The following is a 13,028-nucleotide window of genomic DNA, read 5'->3' as shown; positions in this document are numbered from 1 at the left end:
ATTTAAATTTCTTTGTTCTGTGTCAAATAAAATGACTTTGTGTGTGTATTTATAATTATAATATCTCCATGTGAAATGTGGTAGAAAAATTTCATAAAAAGACGTCCAAATCAATTAGGAAAGACCTGAAAATTGGAGCTGACCTGATTTATTTTCAATACTTTTGAGAACCTCATGCTATTAAAAAGCATGTTTATCTTCATCAACTGAAGTGTAGATAAGATTTATGATTCCATTTAGGAAAAAAATTATCCAGCTTATTTTTTACCTTCAGAATTGTGCAGTTTCTACCTGATGATCATATGATCTTACATGATTAAATACAGTGCAAGAAAAAATAAAACTTGGGTTGAAATACATAATCTCCAAGAGAATAATGATGAGTTTAACTTTGTATTAGAATAATGTACAAATCAATGTGTTCTCCATTACTTCATACTATGGCAATGGTCATACAAATACCGTTAGAAATGCTAACAGTGACGATCACGATTCTTAATAATAATAATAAGACATTAAACTTCAAAACGTGTTGTTGAAAAATATATTGAAATTTACCATAAAGATTAATAGTACAACCAACTCGATATTTTCTTCTTTGTGGTGTTTTTTATTTGGTAAATAACCAATGATGATTCATATATCAATTATGTTTTTGCGGTCCATTTGACGCTTGCGTCAGTATTTTTTCTTCTGTTCATTGTCGAGCATTAAGAAGGTTGTATCGACTGCACCAGGTATTCCAGAAATGCTGATGTTATCTCAGCTCAGATAACACATGGACATTAAATAAATATGAAAAATTAATTAAAGTAAGTTTTAACTTTATACCGATATATTTTTCTATCACCAACCTACAGTTGATTATTTCGCTTGGTTGTGCGTGGGGGTGGGGGCTCGATAACGGCACTACTCGACATGTGCATGATCATATCATGTTTAAACGTTCATCCATACCGAGCGATAGAAGCAATAACTTGAGACAGTATTGTTTGTTTCCGTGTGTTTGCTTTTCATGCTCAGATAAAGAGTTAAGAAAAGAAAATACCCGTCCCTGTCATTTTCATGCTTCTACGAGCATCAGAAAGATCTGCCTTACCTTGCATTTGTATGTAGTGCCATTTCTCTTTAACCTACTCCACCGAACCGTTTGTATAAGAAGTAGAACTGATCGAAAATGATATCTTCTGCCATGCCTTCGTTTTTCGAATAGTAGTGACCCCCGACCCGAATTTTGCACGAAGAACGTCTTTGTTTTCTTCCACCAACCGACTGATTAAGGTATTTACACTCGTCCGTTGTCCAATTGGGTTTCCTTTTTTTAACATTTATCGACTTGGAAAATTCTGCTATCTTCGATTACAGTAGATAGTTATAGCAGTAAGCAGACGATATGCACATACATTAAAAATCGACTGAATTAATTCGAATAAAGAGAAATATTCACGAGAATTCATTTTACATTTTTTGTTTTAAATTATTTTATAAAACGGTATAAATTTTCAATGCAAGATATTTTTGAATAATACAATTAGTCTTGCAAATCTTTTCGCTTTACACTGTGGCGCAATCTGCTGTTATTCCTGCATAAAATCGTTATGCGTCAAGATCGAGGTCAAAGAAGCGCACGAATAATCTAGGTCACTACTTTTTCTATGTGGTCAAACTAACCGATTTGTGCTAAAACACACTGTAAAGATTCTACAATCGTTTTTTTTAAATAGTTTTTTTAGATAATAGACAGTGGTCATAACTACAACAAAACAAAGACGAACAATAAGCACATGACATGACAACGACCTCAAATGTTTTCTTTTAAAGATAATAGAAATAGTCAAAATGTATAGGCTTAGAATAATCAGAATGTACAATTATGAATTTTCATTATTATTAAACTTATTAAAGTTAATTAACTTACTCCATTGTGGTCTAAAACATGAAAAAGATTGACAGTCACTGATGTTTCTACTGTGTTTCCTCACGAACCGCACGAGACACACTTGAGTTCCACAAATCACAACAAACGGATATAAACGGAACATACACAAATTTCACAACACGGACAAAAACGGATAAATATACAAAATAAGCCGTGTAACGGTACACTCCCCGCCTGTGATGTCCAACATCGCAAACATTCTTACGGTACAAACAGCAGAACAGTCTCTGTAAGTGGTCTCACATATGTAACGACACGGCCATTTTTTATGACACGTATCTCGATTTTATGCACTCGTCCATCTTCACTGGGGAAGACACGCTGTACGATACCCATCGGCCATTCATTTCTGGGAGAGTCTTGGTCTTTCAATAGTATGACGTCGCCTTCAGCAAGATTGTTTCGAGGGTTGTGCGCATGCGTGAACATGTAGGGCAGTGATTTTTCCGGCAGAGAGATTCTACCAAAAATACAGAATATAATGGACTTAGTGTGAAAAATCTTAGCTAAACATATGTAAGTACACTTTGATAGTGGTTTGTGGATGAATTGTCGCTATTTCATAACTCTGATTGATGATATTCTAAATCCTGAGTTCAGTGCGCTTGGTCAGTACAACGGTAAACAACAGTGAACATAACTCATCCATACAACTTTGTAACTTACTAGTGTACACGTTAAGCGTCAAAGGCTTTAAATGCCTGAGACAAAGAAACGTCCTCTTGATACAATGGAAACAGGTGAAAATTCCAGTTAGTCAAAAGGGGAACACGAGAAAGTACACGATTTTCAGATCAGGGACATTATGAATGGCATTGCTAACATTCAAAATACCTTAGCTAATTTTATGTTACGATTAGATAGCCAGGGACGACACATAGATGAAATAACGAAAGAAATAAGATCAAAAGATGGAATAAATGACAGATTAGAGTGCGTACAAGAACAAGCAAATGACACTTTATACACAATTACAGAGGTTGACCAAATACACAAAAAAAATGGAACGAGAGATGGCAATGTTAAGAGACTATGTCGTTCGACTAGAATCCCAAGTTAATACCCAAAATTCCCAGATTCTAGAACTGCAATCACGATCGATGGATAACAATGTTATAGTTAACGGTGTAGAAGAAAAGGCTCCCGAACAAGACAAATCCTGAGAAATTACCATTGATTTTAAAAAATGTATTTATACAAGATATGGGAATAGACGAAACGGTGGTAAATAATCTGCGCATCGAGAAACTGCACAGAATGGGAAGCTTTGATTCCCGCAGAAAATTCCCCAGACCTATACTTATCCAGTTTGCCGACAAACAAAGTAAAGATACAGTTATGAAAAACATAAAAGTTCTGAAGGAAAACAAATCAAGTGTCCGCGTTGCACAGCAACTTCCTGAAGAAATGCGCGAAAAAAGGAAACAGCTTTATAATATACAGCAAAAGTATGCAGAGCGCAACATAGACACCAGAATAAAAGGAGACAAATTAGTATTCACCAAGAGTAACTCGGTATATAGGGACAAACTTAGACCCAGACCCATCGCCGATGAAGTTATTTCAGGGGAAGAGGTAAAAACCGTGTTCAGTGCTGGTAACTCTGTAGAAGATAACGGGATCCGCTTCACCGGTCACGCCACCGACGCCACATCGTACAAACAGGTCAGACGATCATTGGTCGAAGTCATGAGACTGGAAGGAGTACCGAGTGCTACCAATAACGTGTACGCCTACCGATTCGAAGGACAAGACGGCGCGATCCACGAAGGTTCGAATGATGATGGGGAGCATGGAGCAGGTAGACAACTATTACGAACACTGGTCGATAACGAAATAAAAAACGCGCTAGTTGTCGTATCGAGATGGTACAGTGGAAACAAACTTGGACCCCGTCGTTTCACCCACATATGCGATGTTGGTCTCAGTGCTGTGAAAAACTTGCTCAACAAAGGCTGAATATAAACCCGAACGTGACATGCTCACTGTATTTGTGTTTAACCATTCCCAGTTAAACGGTTAATTTTTCTTAAAAACGCTCAAATGTTGTATCTGTTTATATGAAGATGTAGGTAATTACTAAGTGCACGGAAACTTAAGCTTTTTTCTATATATGAAATGTGAAGTACCTCATATGTGTTCCTTTTTTCTCATTAGCTTTGTTTTTTTTTAATAAATTTATTTATTTATGTATTTATTTTATATATCACCCCATTTTTTTCGTCTTTACCGTACTTACTCTCCAGGAGATTTACAATTCCTGGGTTCATCAGTATATGTACTTCGTGTCTACTATGTGCCCCAAAAGTTCGGCTTTTTTTCAATATACGATGCACGAATATTTCAATCATAATATTGTTTTATTTTTTCCTAATTTGTTATTTATGATCTTTTTGTAAACCATTTCATCTTTTTTCCTTTATTTATTTTGAAAAAGTTATACAATATTCCGGAATTTATTTATCCACTACGCTGGAGCATTGAGTTTGGATGTTACGTAGCATGTGTTTATATCCGGTTACGAATATGGATATTCATGGAAATGGTTTCTGTAGAAGGTAGTAATGTTTCCTTATTCCTTGTCTTTTTTTCCCACAAAACACAGTAGGGGGCTATACGTACTCTCTTTAATGTTTACATTTTCTCGTTGTCCTGTATCTTACCCAAGAAAATTCAATTTACTGTTGTAAATATCCCGAGTTAAGCTATACACAAAAGAGGCACTTTTAAAAAGGGACCATACAGCAAATTAAATAATATATCTTTTTTATTTTAGACATATGAGCGTGCCTATGGCATCACCTACACCCGAACTGAATCTAGTTGTTATATAACGATACTTTTATTTCAAATTGATTACTATGATCAATGCAGTGGTTATTTGGGGTTAATCTCGACGCCAATTTCACCAAGACATGCCTGCACATTTCTTTCCATATTACTTTTCATTAGTTGATATCTTTCTTTTCTTCTGCCACACTGGGGCAATGATTATAGTTAAATCCAATGGACAACAAGGATCAAGGAAAAAAAAAGATTGTTTCGAGGGTCTATCCATTTCCGTCTAGACTGCAACAACTGTAGATATTGGGAATGCCAGTTTTTCCAGAATTGGTTAGCCAAGATCTGGAAATATTTCCAATGAGATTTATACATGTCCTTAATATCGAAATGTGTAAAAGGTCCAACGTCCAATTCGGTCTTCTGTGTTAATAGAGTGTATGGAGATAACACAGAGGGTTGAGATGGGTCTGTTGATACAGGCACTATAGGTCGGCTGTTTATGATTGCTGCAACTTCCGCCATGAGGGTGTTCAATACGTCATGGGTAAGATTTTTCTTTGATTCCTTAAGGAACATAGAGTCCAATATGCGTCGCGTCATTCCAGTCATCCTCTCCCACACTCCTCCCATTTGGGAAGAATTGGGGAGGGTTGAAGATCCAAGTAAATCCACTGTTGGTAAGAAAAATACGTCATGGATAAGATTTTTCTTTGATTCCTTAAGGAACATAGAGTCCAATATGCGTCGCGTCATTCCAATCATCCTCTCCCACACTCCTCCCATATGGGAAGAATGGGGAGGGTTGAAGATCCGAGTACATCCACTGTTGGTAAGAACATTTTTCATCGATAAACTTTCTACGTTGACTGCAGCAATCCCTAGAGCATCTGTGCTACCAACAGAATTTGTCCCTCTATCAGAACGGAATTCTGCTACTTTTCCCCAATGGCTACAAATCTTCTCAAAGCATAAATAAAAGAAGGTGATGACATATCTTCTACTGGTGCAAAATGCACGGCACGACATGTCAGGCATGTGAATAAAATTCCCCAACGTTTACTGTTCACTGATCCGCCCCTTGTCTTACGTGAAGGTCCAAAGGCGTCAACGCCAGCATAAGTAAATGGAGGGGATGGTCTTGTACGACATTCCGGAAGATTTCCCATCTTCTGATGTTCTAATTCACGTCTAAGTTTTCTGCAGATTACACACGAATGTATGATTGATGAGATCAATATTTTCCCTCCAATAACCCAATATCCAGATGAACGAACAAGTCCTTCCGTCAAATGTCTCCCCTGGTGTTTTAATAGTTTCATTACATCGTTGAACAAGAAGGCGAGCTAGATGGGTTTTCCCATGGATGATGATTGGACAATGTTTATTGGATAGAGCATCTCCAGTACGAACTCTTCCTCCTAGTCGTATGATTCCATCATGAAGGTAAGGATCCAGATATCATAAACAGCTATCTTTGGGTACGGGTTTGTTACCAGCAAGATTTGTGATTTCAGCAGCAAATGTAGTATTCTGACATAATTTCACTAGGAATAGTTCGGTAGCACGGTTCATGAGCACAGTGCCCAAGGGAGGTACATGTAGGTTAAGCTTCTTCCTAACAGCTCTTCTAAGAACAGTAAAGGCTCTAACCATAGACATCCAGGAAGAAAATTTCTCTATTTTCTTGTACACTTCAAACGTTTCTACACACAATTTTGCGATACGACATTCACATTTTTGATTTCACTGTCATTATCTGGGTTGACAAGTGGATAGTCTTCTTTTTCAATTTGTAAATAACTAGGTCCTTGAAACCACAGGCTTTGTGTTAATTCGTTTGCTAGGACTCCTCTGCTTCCGACATCTGCAGTATTGTCTTTTGTCGAAATATAATTCCATCGTTCTGGATCTGAATGTTGACGGATACGCTGAACACGATTGCCGACGTACGTATAGAAACGTATCGTTTGATTATGGATGTATCCAAGGACTATGCGACTATCTGTAAACAATTTCACTTCACGAATGGTTGTGTCAATATGTTTTAACACACACGATGCAATTTCTGTTGATAAAACTGCTGCACATAACTCTAGTCTGGGAATAGTGTTACTGTGTTGAGGTGATTATTTCGACTTTCCCGTTAATAGTCCATGGTAAGTTTGTCCTTTGTTGGAGATCACACGCAGGTAAGCTACTGCACAAACTGCTTTCTTTGATGCGTCTTAGAACACATGCATCTCTGTAAGAACACTATTTTTAAGTGTGGTTGGAACAATGCTTCTAAAAATTTGTATGTTTGACAAATGATACAGGCAATTACACCAAGTTATCCATCTGTTTGCAATTTTCAATGGAACAATGTCATCCCAACCAATACCAATAGGTAAGTTGATCACTTCCCGAAATATGAATCTGCCTTGCAAAATCACAGGTGCTATAAATCCAAGTGGATCATACAGGCTGTTCAAACATGAAAGAATATCTCTCTTTGTAGGTGAAAGTCCTCGACTTTTGGTACGAATTGAAATGTAAACGTATCCGACTATAAATCCCACGCGAGTCCCAGACTTCGCTGTAAAGGTATTTGATCATGATGAAAATCTAAATTCACATTCTTTAAGTCTTTCGCCCTATCTTCTGGAGGAAGTTTATCCATGACTTGTGGACTGTTCGACGCAAATTTATGAAATTTCAAGTTCCCTTCCCCTTAAAGTATAGTTTGCGTACTTTGTAAGATTTCCAATGCTTCATCTTCTGTATACGATACGAGACCATCATCGACATAGAAATTTCGGTTCACAAATTCATATACTCTTGGGTCACAGTCTCTTCTCTCTTGAACACATTGTCTTAAACAATAGGTTGCTACTGCCGGAGATGGTGAATTACCAAAGAAATGAACACACATCCGGTATTCCGTTAGTGGTAGTGTGGGATCATTGTCTTGAAACCAAATAAAGCGAACAAAGTTCCTGTTATGTGATCTTCTCGAATTTTGAATGAATGGAACATTTGTTCAATGTCACCTGTCACTCCTATTTTCTCCTTTCTAAACCTTTACAGTACTCCATGAAGCTTGTTAGTTAAATCTGGACCACTTAACAAGTTGGAGTTAAGAGATCGTCCGTAGAATGTTGCGGAAGAATAAAAAACCATGCGTATGAAAAACGTGAGGGAAATTAATCTATATTCTCTCACATGTACATGTATGCATTGTTTAAGTTTGTTAATGTGCATTCTTTATTAAAGTTATTATCAATAGCTCAATTCTCAATTTTGTTCATTATTTTTTTTTCTTGGCACATTATTTGAAAAGAACTACTTAAAGTAGTCCGAGTATAGCACTACGTTATAATACGGAATAACAATATTGGTTCGACTTTTACAAAGCGTTTTTGCACCCGGTATTGATTTTGCTCTACATCGCTGTTGTAAACAATAGCAATAATAAGCAATTAGAACGGTAATACATGTATTCTATGAGAGATAGAAATGATTAATGTTAATCCATGAAAAGTTAAAAAAAATTAAGTGTCCTAAACTTAATAGTGAAGAGTCAAATACCCTGGAAGGTCCTTTAACTGATACAGAAATTCTGAATTTCCTTAAGAAAATGAAAAATGAAAAAAGTCCTGGCCCTGATGGTTTTACAAGTGAGTTCTTTAAATTCTTCTGGAGAGACTTAGGAATATTTATCACAAGAGCAATAAACCACTCTTTTCAAATAGGAAACTTTTCAGAAATAAATAAACTAGGTGTTATTACATGCATTCCCAAATCTGGAAAACCTAAACAATTTCTGAAAAATTGGCGTCCCATTACTTTACTAAATGTTATTTACAAGCTAGCTTCAGGAGGCTTAGCTGAACGCATGAAAACTATTCTAGATAAATTAATAAATAATGATCAGACTGGATTTTTGAAGGGAAGATTTATTGGGGAAAATATAAGACTTATATATGACCTTATATATTATACAGAGCATTACAACATACCCGGCCTTTTAATGTTAATTGATTTCGAAAAGGCTTTTGACACCATCTCATGGAATTTTTATCTCAAAAACACTAGATTTTTTTAATTTTGGACCCTCCTTCAAAAATTGGATAAAAACATTCTATAACGGAATTAAGGCATGTGTGATTCAAAATGGTATAATTTCAGAATACTTTTATCCAGAACGGGGCTGTAGACAAGGTGACCCAATATCTCCATATCTCTTTCTTCTCTGCGCTGAGATTTTAGGAATATTAATAAGAAATGAAAAAGACATCAAAGGTATAAATATTGATGGGGAAGAATACAAAATATCTCAATATGCAGACGACACATCAATTATAATGGATGGTACACCACAATCATATTATGGCATTCTTAGGGTTTTAGACTTTTTCGCACAAGTATCAGGCTTAAAAATAAATTTTACAAAAACAAAATTGGTTTGGATTGGTAGCAAAAAAATTTCAAAGGATGTATTTCATCATTCACGATGGAAACTTAGTTGGAACAATTTAAATTTTGAGCTTCTAGGTATCAAATTTTCAGTTACATTAGATGAAATGGAAGAATTAAATTATTTACCAAAATTGTCTGAAATTAGAAGATTGATAAATCAGTGGAAGTTAAGAAAATTAACACCAATTGGTCGAATTACGATAATCAAGACACTAATAATACCAAAGCTAAATCATTTGATACTAGCATTACCCAACCCAAAAACTGAATACCTAAAAACTTTTGAACATGATATTTTTCATTTCCTATGGGGCTGTAAAGTTTATAAAGTAAAGAAAAGTACAATCATACAAGATTATAATCATGGGGGTCTCAAAATGGTTGATTATGGAAATTTTATCACAGCACTCAAAGCTACTTGGATGAGAAGACTAATTAAAACTGATACAAAATGGGTAAAGCTTTTAGAATCAATTTTGCAAATTAGTATCTCTGAAATATGGAGAAATGGTCCTGATTATTCGTACCTTCTATGTAAAAATTTAGAAAATTCTTTTTGGAAAGAAGTGCTCCTCAGCTGGTTAGAAATAATTGAACAAACACCACTTAGTAAACCCCAAATTATAAATGATAATATATGGCACAATCCCAAAATCACCATAGACAATAAATCAATATTTATCAAAAGTTATGTTAATAAAGGATTTATTTTTGTTAGTGATCTGCTTAATATAGATGGAACATTTAGAAACTTTGATGAATTGAAACACATTAATCCAAAGACAAATTTCATAGAGTATGCAAGTTTAAGAACTGCAGTTACAACCAGACTACATACACAAGATATACACTTACCAAACCTACAGAACACATTACAATATGGACCAATTGTCCCTAATCATATTCTATTGTTTATTAATACTTGTAAAGGTTGTAAACCCATGTACAACATATTATTAGACAAAAAAAGAGAAATATGTACATCAATATCAAAATGGAGAGAAAAGGGTTATAACTATTCACAAACTTCTTGGAGTAGAATTTTTGAACTCCCTTTTAAGTGTACACAGGAATCAAAACTACATTGGCTGCAATATCAAATGCTTTATAGGATTGTCCCTACAAATAAATATCTTTTTAATATAAAAAAAGCAGAATCTGCTGTTTGCACCTTTTGTAAAAAAGATGAAGAAAGTATTAGTCATTTATTTTATGAATGTAATATAGTAAAAGAATTGTGGTGTGATGTTGAAGAGTGGATTTTTACACAGTTTGAAATCTCGATTACATCTGATATTCAATCAGTTCTTTTTGGAAAATACAAAAATAAAGAAAGTTATAAATTTTTTAACCTGATAGCTCTTATTGTGAAGCAATATATTTTTTCATGTAAATATAAAAGTAATCCGACACCAAATATACATGCCTTGAAAAAGGTCATAACAGAAAGAATCTTAACTGAAAAATATTTGCTGTTGAAAAGATGTAATTATAAGGAATACGAAAGCCACTGGCAGAATATCTGTGAAAAATTGTAGTTATAGAGATAAGTTTAATTTTTCTGTTTTTTGTTTTTTTGATCGATGTGAACTCTCATATCATTTCATTTGTTTTTATAAAAATGTTACAATCATCATTATGCTACATATGTACATATGTTGTGAAATGAAAAACCCAATTAAAAAAAAAAAAAGAAAAAGAAATGATTAATGTTCAGAAACTCGATTCTGTAAAATTAAATTAAAAACGAAGTTTCTGATTAACCAGGATCTCAGGTATGCTTATATCTTCTTTGTTTTGACCCCCCCCCCCTCCCCGAATTTTTCTTTTTCTTTTACCAAAACCGGTTTAAATTTAAAGACAGAAGCTATTTCGAATTTAATCAATCGTTAATTAGTGTTTAAATGATACCTAACATTGTTGACAGATCTAGGCAGAAAACTGTAGCAAAATGTGATTTTTACGGATTTTTTCGTCAGGGTCTACTTGGTTTAGAGCTTATAGCGTGAAAAGTAATCTGTCAACATATAATTTATTTTACAAAATCTTTTTTTTAGATGTCAATCTATAGAATAAACACCATGAATTTAAGTTTGAGTCCATGAAAAAGTAAATAAATTACAAAACGCGATACTAGCATTGCATTTTTGTATTCTATTTTGATACATCAGGTCCATAAAGCGTACTTACTTACAAACAATTGCGCAAAAGTGTTGATGAGATATGGCTTAAATAAATATTGATACTCTATTTTGTATGTTCTGTTCTAATTTTCCCAAAATTGGTAATTATTTTTAGAAAAAAACGGACGTCTGGCAAATTTCATAATTGTTAATAATTTTCGAAAGGGGTACACACGTCTGAGAGGTGATAACAAACAAACTAACATGTAAACATACATATTTTTTGTGTATATATATTGCTAGAATGTATACTAATCATTTAAAGCTAAGCTTTTAATGATTGAGCCCATTTAGTGCCGAGTATAGGACTACCTTAATATAAGAATTTTATTATTCAAAAGAGATTGCCGTTAAATTACTTGCAATTGCATTCATTATGAACTCAACCTGAAATTTCCTCTTTTATTTGATTACAGTAATAATAATGTACATGTATTCATTAGACATATTCATCAGTTATTTATTAAATTTTCTTTTCAAAATTTTGACATGTTGATTTTGCTTAATGTGAATTTTTCAATTTATCTCAAAACATGAAATCATAATTTTTGAAACAAGATTGAATAATGAATGTAAGGAGTGAATAATTTTTAAACATGCCTCTGCCAGTAATTGTCTATTTATTTTTGACAGTAATATGGTTTTCAAAACTTCATAATTACATATGTGATTCTTATTTCTAGAAACTAAACATAAGATCATTAAATGTCAAAATGTAGCTCGACATGTTTGTATTAAATTATAGGTGATAAGTTGTTATACTTGTTATTGCTTACATATAGTGGTATTCACATAAACCCTTACTTGATTTGATCTGAGTGCACTGTGGCAACGCACTTTGAAAATTTTATCAAAGTGCGTTATTAGTGTAGACCAGCATTTTTTGACATCACGACTCTTAACGCACTTTGAAAAAATAAATGCTTATTTTTTTTACATTAAGATGTCTAGTTCTGTCTATTTCAACAATAAAATGCTTTCTATAGTGAATCATTCGGGATATGAAGATAGCGACATTGCAGAAAAAATACATAACCCGCATACCGCGGGTAATGTAATTTTTTCTTTACATGCAGCAATTATCGCTACCCTCATAACCCGCATGAATCATCAAAGAAAGCATTTCATTGTTTATATTAACATCTTTCTTTTAACAAATTAAAACATTGACTATGAAAAGTTAGTACATTTCACTAAATGACTGTAATTGTACACTAGGTTAGCTAAACGAAACAGCCAAATCGTCTCCTGTGAGACTTTGAGTCTAACATCATCATGATTATTTCGTGCAGTCTGTGATTTTGCTCAGTTCCCTGTAGCCTTCGACCAATCGATAAAAGGGGTTTGTCAATTTCAGTTCTGTCAGTTTCAGCCGCTGTGGATTTCAACCAATTGATAAACGGGGCTTGTAGATTTCAGTTTGGCTGTTTCTATAGAGCTCTGAAGTAACTATGTTTCTTTAAGAAATAGAGGGAATCGTACTTGAAAGATGTAAATATATATGAAATATTAATTGATAGTTTAAACATAAAAATATACAGGAAACATCTTTTAAAATCTTCTTCTCGAGAACTACCATGCTACAATTTGTGAGATTACAATGCATTCATCCTTTGTTTATGTAAATTGAATATTACAAGGAACAACTGGGGTTTTTCATGTGA

General features: G+C 34.1%; 1 protein-coding gene across 1 annotated transcript; it reads left to right on the top strand.

The window, feature by feature from the left end:
- Positions 1 to 3,142: 3,142 nt before the first annotated feature.
- LOC136276000 (protein IMPACT-like) lies at positions 3,143 to 3,898 on the top strand. Its single transcript, XM_066086558.1, has one exon. It carries the CDS (start codon positions 3,143 to 3,145, stop codon positions 3,896 to 3,898), a length of 756 nt encoding a protein of 251 aa, XP_065942630.1.
- Positions 3,899 to 13,028: the final 9,130 nt, after the last annotated feature.

This window comes from Magallana gigas, chromosome 1 (assembly GCF_963853765.1).
Source record: "Magallana gigas chromosome 1, xbMagGiga1.1, whole genome shotgun sequence".
NCBI lineage: Eukaryota > Metazoa > Mollusca > Bivalvia > Ostreida > Ostreidae > Magallana > Magallana gigas.
Note: the sequence above shows the minus strand (reverse complement) of the source record. Positions and strands in the feature narration are given on the sequence as shown.